At 50.7% G+C, this 11,136-nt stretch overlaps 1 protein-coding gene across 1 annotated transcript; it reads left to right on the plus strand.

Moving 5' to 3' along the window:
- The first annotated feature begins 6,302 nt into the window (after positions 1-6,302).
- Positions 6,303-10,501, plus strand: OLIG2 (oligodendrocyte transcription factor 2). The gene is made up of 2 exons (XM_083439070.1): positions 6,303-6,422; positions 8,112-10,501. Exons 1-2 carry the CDS (start codon positions 6,337-6,339, stop codon positions 9,073-9,075), a joined length of 1,050 nt encoding a protein of 349 aa, XP_083295196.1. The 5' UTR covers positions 6,303-6,336; the 3' UTR covers positions 9,076-10,501.
- The last annotated feature ends 635 nt before the right edge of the window (positions 10,502-11,136 follow it).

Here is an 11,136-nt window from a genome sequence, read left to right on the forward strand (position 1 = left end):
CCTTCCTTAAATCTTATTTATTTATTTATTAAATAATAATCCTTGATTTTCACTGTAGGCTTCTTTTGGTTTGCCTTTTGGGGTGCGGCTAACAGCCTGAGGTTCTATTCCACCCTCCATAGAACTCAGTGAGAGTTGCTTCCAAATAAACATGCACAGGACAGGGAACGTGGTTTTAGGGTTGGCTTATTGAAAAATCTAGGTTACCTAACAAAAATAAATGATTGGCTCTGCTGAGCAGGGGATATACAGTGGTAACTCAGGTTAAGAACTTCATTCATTCTGGAGGTCCGTTCTTAACCTGAAACGGTTCTTAACCTGAGGTACCACTTTAGCTAATGGGGCCTGTTCTCATCCTGAAGCAAAGTTCTTAACCTGAGGTACTATTTCTGGGTTAGCGGAGTCTGTAACCTGAAGCGTATGTAACCTGAGATACCACTGTAAGCAGTTTCTTATCCAAAAGAGAGGCCTTTCTTCCCATTTTATTTAGGACTGGACTAGAAAGCAGGAACTGATTTCAACAAACTATTTACTAAATCACATGAAAATGAATTATTTCTGGTAGAAAATGAGAACCACTGACAGTCGATTTTGAAGGAAGAATAGGAATCTTCACAGAATAGAAAGCACTCAGTTCCTGCCTATGAGCTTCCCATGGACCCATAGTTGACCAGTGAGTGAACAGGATGCTGGACTAGGTGGGCCTTTGGCCTGATCCAGCATGACTCTCCTTGAGTTCTTATGCTATGTCACAGTTGATTCAGCAGGGGGCAGGTGCCACAGGATCGGTTTTCAGAAACCTGGGTGCCTTTTATATCAGATACAGTCATTTGTTGTTGTTTAGTCGTTTAGTCGTGTCCGACTCTTCGTGACCCCATGGACCAGGGCACGCCAGGCACTCCTGTCTTCAATGCAGTCATACCTTGGGTTAAATGTGCTTCAAGTTGACCATTTTCAAGTTACACTCTGTGGCAACCCAGAAGTAATGGAGCGTGTTACTTCCGGGTTTCGCCGCTCACGCATGCGGAGACACAAAAAATGGCGTCACGCGCATGCACAGAAGCGGCAAAACATGCGCAAAAGCGGCAAAAGCGGGTGTTTTACAGAAGCTATTCATAAATGAATACTAACTTAAATCCAGTTATTTCAACAGGTCCACTCTTTAGATGTTTTTAAACAGGCATAGGCAAACTCTGGCCCTCCAGATGTTTGGGACTACAATTCCCATCATCCCTGACCACTGGCCCTGTTAGCTAGGGATGATGGGAATTGTAGTCCCAAACATCTGGAGGGCTGGAGTTCGCCTATGCCTGTTTTTAAATGTGTTGATTGCTTTCTTGCTTGTGTGTTTGCTGCCCTGAACTCCTTCTGGGAGGAAGGGTGGGATATAAATTTTTATTTAACAATACTCTGAGGAGTTGGCTCCTATGTCTCCCACAATGGCTTGACCACCCTTTCAGATGGTGAATCAGATCTTCACTTATTTCCACCGATCCTGGGTTGTTGTTTTTAAGGCAAATAAATGCCTCGGTAAAAGGTCAAGGTGGCTTTTACCATGCGTAAAGCTGTCTTCTCCGGGAACCATTTAGGGTTCGCTACTGTGGGAGCCCTTTTGCGGATCGCCCCGGCTGCGGAGTTGGCAACCCAGCCAGATGGCTCGGATTCGTCTCTCTTCTAGATGTGCCGACCGAGGACTCCTGAGATGTCAAGTTCCACTGAATGCGACCAGATTCCCTTCCACGTCGAAACTCCAAAACTTAACGCAGCGCCCGGCTCGGGTCGTTTGGATTCAAGGGGCTCCCGCCGTGTGGGGGAGCCAGCGCGCTCCCTTCCTCTGCCATCCCCGACGCGTGGAGAAGACGAAGAGAAGGTCGGCTGAAGAGTAATACCCAGTTTCTTGACCTGCTAGCTTAATGAAATGGGGTAGCTAGAAAACAGCACAACAACCAGTCGAAAGGAACCCGAAGGTCTTTAGATGCCTGGAGTCTGCATCGCTGTTCATTGGCCGTAAGTCCCAATGAGTTCAATGAGGCTTACTCGTTGGCTTCTGAGGCCTTGGAATTGGTAACCTCAGGGTTAGATTACTGCAATGTGCTCATTGTGGGGCTTCCCTTGGGCTCAACCCAGAAACTACAAGCTGGCGCCGAACGCAGCAGCTAGGCTCTTGGCTGAGATACCCTGTAGATACCAAATAACAACTCTGCTGAGGGAGCTGCATTGACCGCCGAGCTATTACCAGGTGCCACGCCAATGCCCTGATGGAGGAAAGCTTCACCTGTTGGACTCCCAGCTTTCCTGTTAAAAGGAATCCAATTAGATTTGGAAAGCAAAATCTATAGATTCCTCTTTCCCCGGGGGGCTTGTTGCTGCCCTGGCTGTCGCTGAGAGTACCACCCGGCAAGAGATTGTCCCCTTATAACTTTGGAATATCAACCAGTACGGAATGACGTTGGACCAAGTCAGACCACTCATCTGTATGAGGTAGTACAGGTAGTACCTGGGAATCATCCCCACTGACGTGACGCGCTTGTGGATCGGGCCGCCCGTGTGCTTAGCAGGGACAGTGATCACACCGAAGAGGCTTCTCCCCGGTTGGAGTAAGCCAAATAGAGGACCCTTCCCTCAAAATAACTGACCGTCCTGAGGAGTTTTTAAAGCTGCTGTATTCTCCAAGGACTGCCGTGCATTTTATTTGAACTCATGATCCTGAATGATTGGGAGCTGTTTAAAACGAGGGGCGGGGAAAGTCGGGGCCCAGTGAGTTGGTTGGGAGCAACTGCCAAAGTTAAGCTGGTGTGTGGGTCAGATTCCGAAAAGTCACCCCCTTGGAAAGAGGCGGATAATGCAATTCTACTTTTTATGTGAAATACCGTGGTACCTCAGGTTAAGTACTTAATTCGTTCCGGAGGTCCGTACTTAACCTGAAACTGTTCTTAACCTGAAGCACCACTTTAGCTAATGGGGCCTCCTGCTGCTGCCGCGCCGCCGGAGCACGATTTCTGTTCTCATCCTGAAGCAAAGTTCTTAACCTGAAGCACTATTTCTGGGTTAGCGGAGTCTGTAACCTGAAGCGTATGTAACCTGAGGTACCACTGTAAATACGTGATTTGCATTTGCATCTCGGGTTAGCACATTTCCCTGGTAGAATTTCTGTGCTTTGAATTGCTCAGCATGCCAGGCAGACATGCAACTGGGCAAGCTTTTAGGGTAGGTGCTTCGCTGAAGGTCACCAGGCCTTGACCGTCTGAATTCCTCCGCTCCGGAAAATGGACGCTAAAACGAAAATAACGTTGCGCAATAAATATCCCTGCAAAGGGTTGGAATCCTCGTGTAATCTAAGCTGCGTTTTTATCCTCTGTATAGTCAAATACTTCTGTTCCATTCATAGCGTCGGACAGGAGGCAGCGCTTTTTTGACCGGTCCATTTCAGTGGGGTAGAGTGACGGTTGTAATCGATGGGATTTTAAATAATGCAATCCTATGCGTATTCAGAGGTAAACCCCAGATAGTTCAGCTCCTAGTTATATGTGTACAGGATTGCAGTCAAAGTTGAGCCCAACGGCGCACTAAAAATAAAAACCTGACGCACGGTGATCCTGTGCGTAAAAACGAAAAGTAGCGTTCATCAAGGCGAATGTCCAAAGCTGGGGCTCAGTTATGAAACAACATGTCAAGTAAAATGAAAGGGGGGGATCACAAATCACGTGCAAGAAATCGTTCCCAGAGATCCTGAACAGCCATAGCTCATCCCTATAGGAGCAAGTATATAAGGCGTGGCAGTGGCTTCTAGGGTTTAAAGCGGGGTACTGCTCTTTTAAGAAATCGACCAGTCCCATAAAAGTGAAGGGAGTTAGAAACTGGCGGGATTAAGCAAAAGCTAAGTATCCGTATTTCACTGGATTCGCCTTGTGACACTGCGCGTGTAGGCCCCTAAAGAATATCTATAGAATTTAGGACAGACTCTAGGATTCTCCCCCCCCCTCTCTGTGTGTGTGTGTGTGTGTGTGTGTGTGAGAGAGAGAGAGAGAGAGAGAGAGAGAGAGAGAGAGGATCCATTATCCAGTTAAACAAAGACACGAATTTAAAGCTGGAATGTAACCAGGATTTCTGTGCTATCCCGAGGACAGCCTAATTCTTCGCACGATCCATTTCAAGAGGAAAATGCTGATGTTTCAAACCCAGGTGCGGTCCTTATTATACTGAGCATGATCCAGACAAAATTAAGCACCCCAAAGTCCCACTGAACTCGACGGAAAAGATGGAAACACGTGGTGAAGACTGCGTCCTTCCAGCCTTCCTTCTCACTGAACCCCCCAGGACGAGAGCGCTCTGCCTCTCTTGGCGTCGGAAGGGCTACAAATTTGTTGCTTCCACGGATTTCCAGGGGACAGACCTCTGAGGAAGCCTCCTTCCCTGTCGAGCGCCTAGAAGTTTGCTTGTAGACGAGGCAAGGTGCGTCGACCTGTTTCATCTCAACCCGCGAACTCAACCTATTTCTCTCCAACTTTCTTTCCAGGGCTGCCTGGCAGACGCGGGTCTTTCTTTGACTCCCTGACGCAGACAGCCAAGCAACGAGGCCGGGAGGAGCCAGCCTGTTCCTGACAGATTTTTTTTCTTTTAATCTAATTGCGTTGTTATGGATCATCACCAGAACCGTTAGAAGAAGCACACTTCCACGCGTCACTTCTTTGCGTTTTAGATGCATCTTTAACGGATGATTGGGGCTTTCCCGAGCCAGCTGGGAAACACACGAGTCTCAAAATTATATAACAAAAGGTGGCCAGGCTTTGGGGGCCAGCCGAGGACGACAATTTGTTCAAATGAGTGGGAAGACTCAGTTAGATCTATAACTGTCTTCCTCTGCCGGCCACCAACCGCCCCCCACCCAGCCTGTCAAAGGCCTCCCACCATGCAAGAACAAATAGGGGAGGCATTGTTTTGTCTTGACACCAAATTGCGGGAACCACTTTCCAAAGGGGTAGAACGTGCAAGGCGCTTTCGGGAACGTGGATCCTTAAGTGCACTTGTAAATTCTACCAAACTGCAACTGTAACTGAAACACGAAACTGTGACTGAAACTGGACCCACTGGGACTTGCTTCCGAGTAGACGGACGCAAGATCCTACCGCACAGCTCAGCGAATCGGAATGAGCGCAGCGTAAATTCCGTTTAAAATTCGTGGGAGTTGCAGCCAAGGAAACGCACGCCGTTTCGAGACTTCTTACTTTCAGAAAGAAGGCGTAGGAAGTACAGTATAGGGGTAGGAGGTCGCATATGCAGCCTTCTAACCTGTCGACACATTAAACATTAATAGAGTTTTTAAAGATCTAAGCACCCCTCGCCCGGATGTGGCTGTAATAATTACTAAGTTTTGTTTCTTTTTAAAAGGGAAAAAAAGTCTGTAAAGAGTATTATGACCAAATTTATAACGATCGTATGGTTCCTGGTAGTTCAATAAGTGCCTTTCTCTACTATTTATGTCAAATATTAAAATAGGGGGAGATATTTTTTAAGTAGCTTAGGTGTTTGATTTGTTCTGGGTTTGTTTGTTTTTCTTCTTGCCGTCTGGTCTTTAAAACCACACGTTTGACAAGAGAAAACGCTCTCTAGCCTGCTTCATTGAGCAAGCTCTGCTTATCTCCTGGCAGAAGGAGCGATGCGGAGGGGAGCGGAGCAGGGTCCTGGGCGCATCTTTCCAGTTGCGCTCTACGGAAAAGGCAATCCAAGCGCCTTGGAAGAGAGAGAGAGAGAGATCTGGGTCCCGGGAGCAAAGGGAGTTTGCCCGGGCTGAAGATAAGTGGCTCAGTAAGTGCGGGACGGTGTCGCATTGTGACCCGTGAGTGTTTACATTGCAAGGGAGGGTGGAGAGAGAAGAGACTGAAATGCCCAAGTGTTTGTGAAACCCTATTAAAACTCTCCAGCCAGGGCGGCCAAGTGGAGTGGCTGGCCCCGGGTGAGTTGGGGGGCACCGCTCACCAAATGTTATTGTTGTACCGGGTCCGAGGCTTGTTTGCTCGATTCCCCCCCCCTCCCCACTTTCTCCCCACCAGCTGTTGCGAGCGCTGTCATTGTGGCATTTCAGGCGAGAGGTGACAAAGCTCTCCCTCTGTCTCTGGGTCTCGATCTCTCTCGCCATTGGCCCGCAGAGCGAGGAGGGGCGTGCGCTCGCAGCCCGTTTCATTGAGCGGAATTCGCGGGCGTGACATCACTTTGCTGCCCCCCCCCTCCGGCAGCGCCTCGCTCATTGGTGCAGCCGCCTGTCCCGGACAATAACATTGTTCTGGCCCAGCTCGGCTGCGCAAGGTGGCTATAAAAACACCAGTCAGGCGCGCAAAGATGCTTCTGTATTCATTGCGCTCTGGGACAGCCACCAGCACTGCTGGAGAGGATCCGGCCGCTCAGAGAGATCCCCCCTGCAAACTGTAAGTGCTCCTCCCTTTCCATCGCGGGGCAGACTCGCCGACAGAGTCGCTTCAGGAGCGCAAATCCCCTAAAACACAAACCAGGTGCGCTTCGGAGGGTGGAGGCGAGCGAGTACAAGCGCAACCTTCTTCCAGCGCCCATAAAGAAGCGCCTGCTTCTTTGATCGGTTCTTCTCTCCTACCATGGACGCGCCGGGCCTGAGCCATGCGCATTTGCTTAGAAGGAAGTTCGTCTGATGGAACTTTCTCCCGAGTAAACGCCCACTGGTCACTTTTGGGAACAGCGGGAGGCTGGCTGTGATTCCAGGTTAAGGGGAAATAGATGCGGGGGGCTCTTACATTGCCAAGGAAATATTTAAACTCTGAAGAAGATCACATTGTCCACCTTTAAAGAGGACAAGCGAATTTTCTTTGAAGCTGCCCGGAGTTCAGCATCGTGGAGCTTTTCCTCTTCCTCTTCTACTTCTTCGTCTTAAGAGGGACTTTGGAAACAAGCAACACACGATAAACTTTGGGCTGGTGTCTCGGTGGCCGTTCAGGCATCTGCCAGTTGTAGGGAAACAGCCGAATAGCGGTGTTGTTGTTTTAAATGGTATTGCTTGTGATGTTGGAAGTTGGAAGCTCGGGCGGGATATTGGAAGAAGGGGGAGTGCAGTCTAGATGAGAGATGCGAACAGTACTGCTTAGGTAGAAAGGGCCGCATCCAAAGACCATTTGGCTTAAAAGGAGACTTCTGAAAGCTCGTTTCCAGATTGCTCCAGCCTGCCCTTTCTGCTTTGGATAGTTTTGGTAAACTGCTCTGAATTGAAAAGTGTGTGTGTGTGTGTGTGAGAGAGAGAGAGAGAGAGAGAGAGAGAGGGAATCCTTTTGGCTCTAGTTTATGTTGCTTGGCAGGTGTGGGAAGTGAGAAACTACATAGTGGCCGAGGGGGTACTTTGAGTTTTGGAACAGGAGGTTGCAACTCGATCAGCAAAGCGGATAACTCAAGACGCAGTTTCTCAGAATCCAACAAATGGATTTTGGCACAATATGTTCCCCCTTAGGGCACCTTTGCTCCCACAATGCGTTTTAACCAAACTTTTTTGAATGCACAATCTGGGTGTTTAATGAGTGCTAGAAACCTGGGAGAGGTTATTTCAATCGTGGTTTATCGGCGAATAGTCTAATTCAGAGTGATCGGGAGTAGAATATAAGAACAGGTTTTCCTGGGAATTTATTGATCCGGGGTGAACTGTGAGTTGTAGGTATGTCATCATAATTGGCCATAATCCAGCAAAGCAAGCAGACAAATTTACGACTAAGCCCCATTGAGATCGATGGGAATTAACGTTCCGTTGCTTCCCATGGAAATCAACCCGGACTAACTTTTGCTGAATTGCACCCGTGCCCGGGTTTAAGTCCCACTGAACTCGAGGGGAGGCACATCTTAAAACACCTGTACCCAGAGGTGAGTCTCGCGGAGCTGCCTTTGGAGAGAGCGTGTTTTAAGACGGCAGCGAGCAATTTCGGAGCTGCCTCTTTCCAGCCGGATCCTGTGTACATTGGCTGGGAGGTCGACCTCTCCAGTTTCCAGTCACCGCGCACAGGACCGGAGCTTGGCAAGGCATCCCCTCGATTTCTGGGGCACGTTGGGCCGACCTGACCCTGACTGACGCCCAGGGCCTCTGTCCTCTTGCTCCCTCTCTGCAGGACCAGGATGGACTCGGACGCGAGCTTGGTGTCCAGCCGCCCTTCTTCGCCGGAGCCCGATGAGCTCTTCGTGTCGTCCAGGAGCAAGAGCGGCGGCGGCGGCGGCTTCTCGGCGGGCGGCGCCGTGTCCAGCTCGACGCCCAGCGACTCTCCAGCAGAGCTGAGCGCGGAGCTGCGCAGTGCCATGAGCGCGGCCGGGGTGGTGATGGTAGACAAGCTGGCCTTCAAGTCTCCCTCCTCCTCCTCTTCCTCGTCGTCGTCGTCCTCTTCGTCGGCGTCCAAGAAGGACAAGAAGCAAATGACGGAGCCGGAGCTGCAGCAGTTGCGCCTGAAGATCAACAGCCGCGAGCGCAAGCGGATGCACGACCTGAACATCGCCATGGACGGCCTGCGGGAGGTGATGCCCTACGCGCACGGCCCGTCGGTGCGCAAGCTCTCCAAGATCGCCACCCTTCTGCTGGCGCGCAACTACATCCTCATGCTCACCAACTCCCTCGAGGAGATGAAGAGGCTCCTCAGCGAGATCTACGGCGGCCACCACGCCGCCGGCTTCCACCCCGCCGCCGCAGCCGCCGCCGCCGCCGCCGCCTGTCCGGGCGGCATGGTGGGCCATTCCGCGCCTCTGCCGGGGCACCCGGCTTCACACGCCGTGCACCACCCGATCCTGCCCCCCGCCGCTGTCTCCAGCGCCTCCCTGCCCGGTTCCGCGGGCTTGTCGGCTGTCAGCTCCATCCGGCCCAGTCACGGCCTCCTCAAGTCGCCGTCGAGCGCCGCCGCCGCCGCCGCTGCTGCCGCTGCTGCTGCTGCTGCGGCGGCGGCTTCGGGCCCGCTGGGCAGCAGCTTCCAGCACTGGGGAGGGATGCCGTGTCCCTGCAGCATGTGCCAGGTGCCCGCCCCGTCGCACCACCACGTCTCCAGCATGAACACGGCCAGCCTGCCCAGATTAACCAGCGACGCCAAATGAAGAGGCCTCGACGGGACGAGAGAGAGGGAAGGTGGGTGGGAAGGAGAGGGGCCGAAGGCGCACAGAAAGGGACCCCCAAGGACAAAAAAAGAGAGGGTTGTCCTGGACTCCACAAACTGAGGCTCTCCCTTCCAGGACGTACAAAACTTGACCCCCACCCTTTATTACTTCACAACAACTCTCCCCGGCTGCTCCCCCAACTAGGACTCCGTTACTTACTTGGAGAGGGAATAGAACTCAAGACCCCGGGCGCTAAAGCCCCTCTGCCTTCTCCGCCGAACTGCTGCAGAAAGCTGGCACGGGCGGAACAGGATTCCTCTTGAACTCCATCGCTTGGCTTCACTCTGATCTCAGTCCCTGTTGTGCGTAAACTCACCGCGCATTGCTTTCGGAACCTTGTATGTTGTTGTTCTTTAAAAACAGTAGAAGGTGCAAGTAAGTTTAGGCACTCGCCTTCAAACCAGAGGAACCCAAACTGCCTTAGCAGCCTAGCGCCTAGCACCTCTCTCTCTCTCTCTCTCTCTCTCTCTCTCTCTCTCTCTCTCTCTCGCTCTGGGTGGGGGGAATATTCTGTCCCGCACACTTTATAACTGGACGTCCAGTCCTTTGGAAATCCGTGGGGTTCACTTCCCAGGAAATGTATCACAGAGGACTTTAATTCCACCTGAACCTGAGCAGATTTGCTTACAAGTAGGCTCCGCTGCTGGTTTAAGTTCCAGGTAGCAGCAACTGAATCCTGAACCCGCTAGGCTGAAGGGGCCACTGAGACTAGTGAGTTGTGGTTCCAAAGAGGGGCACGATCCAACCAGAGTCAGACAGCTTGGAGAGCCAACGAAGAATCTTGTGGCACCTTCGAGGCATTGATTTTGGCATCAGCTCTGGTGGGCTAAAGGCTGCGTCATCGGGTGCGTGGCTTGCTACAAGGCTCTTGGTCGGTTTCGCTGCGCTGCCGCCCCTCTGGAAAGTGTGACTTTCCGTAGGTCTCTAAACCTGATCCTACATGCATGTAAGTAAGTCCGGAGAAATGCAACAGGGCTTACTACCAAGGTCCTTGAGCGTGAAGAATTGCAACAGAAATGTTGACTGGATCGTGCCCAAGCTGGTTAGGATCGCCACGTTAAAATGCCGAGAGGGATCACTTTGGGCCTGCGTCATTAGAGCGGCCAGGCTAAGGGGGAAAGTTATGCATTTTGCTGCTGGGGAGTCGGATTTGTATATATGCTGCCAGATCTGGTGCAAATGGTTCCCTCTGACGCTTTCTGATTGTGAGGGCTTGTTCTGTAAAACCTTTAAGGGCGGGGTGCGTGTTAAGGGCCTTTTCTTCTTTCCGGGCGCGTGGCCTTAAGGCTTTCTTGATCAAACTGTTTTTTCGAAAGCGCCCAACAGCTGAGATCTCCGCACTGTTTGGGGCTGCAGTATTGAGACACTCCCCCCCCTCCCGCTTGTTTCTGAATAACCTATTGTCTTCTTCTTTTCTTAGCGCTGTCACCTTCAAGAGATTTTTTATCACCTGTTTATTTTTTTATATATATTATCTATATAAAATAAAGAAATGGAAAAAAGTTGCTAAATAATATTTATTGTTTGGTTGCAAAAAAAAAGTGATCCACTGTTGACATTTTTAAATAATAATAAAAGAAATAAAAGAAAGAGAAAACACGACCGTTTTGCATTTATTTCCTTTGTGAGATGTTCTCCAGACAGGATAATGAAGCCAGAAGCCATTCGGTGGGAATGAGACTCAGCTGAGGAATCGCCATCATCCCGGGATGAAGGCCAGCACCTTGGCGATGAAGCGGAAGACCCCTCGCTTTTCTCCGAGCACATATTCTGAAAAACTAACCCCCCCCCCCTTCACTTAAATAGGAACTTTATTCTGAGTACAAAATGTGTTGGCTCGAGCTTCAAGTGCTCATATTATGGACGCTCAATGGGCTTAGGATCGGGGCCACATTATTAAAAGACCAACAGCTTCCGGCCCTCTCCTAGGCATGCCTACTGGGAAGGAAGCCCGACGGTGCAGCTTTACTTTCCAGTAACTGTGCCTTGGATTGCGGCTCC

Source organism: Podarcis tiliguerta (assembly GCF_965153285.1).
Source record: "Podarcis tiliguerta genome assembly, chromosome: 4".
NCBI classification, from domain to species: Eukaryota; Metazoa; Chordata; class Lepidosauria; order Squamata; family Lacertidae; genus Podarcis; species Podarcis tiliguerta.

What these genes read in the sequence shown, in the direction of transcription:
- OLIG2 (XM_083439070.1), top strand. Translation starts at nt 6,337, where the DNA reads ATGCTTCTGTATTCATTGCGCTCTGGGACAGCCACCAGCACTGCTGGA. An exon ending in AGAGATCCCCCCTGCAAACT is followed by an intron (nt 6,423 to 8,111) that starts GTAAGTGCTCCT and finishes CCCTCTCTGCAG; the next exon opens with GACCAGGATGGACTCGGACG.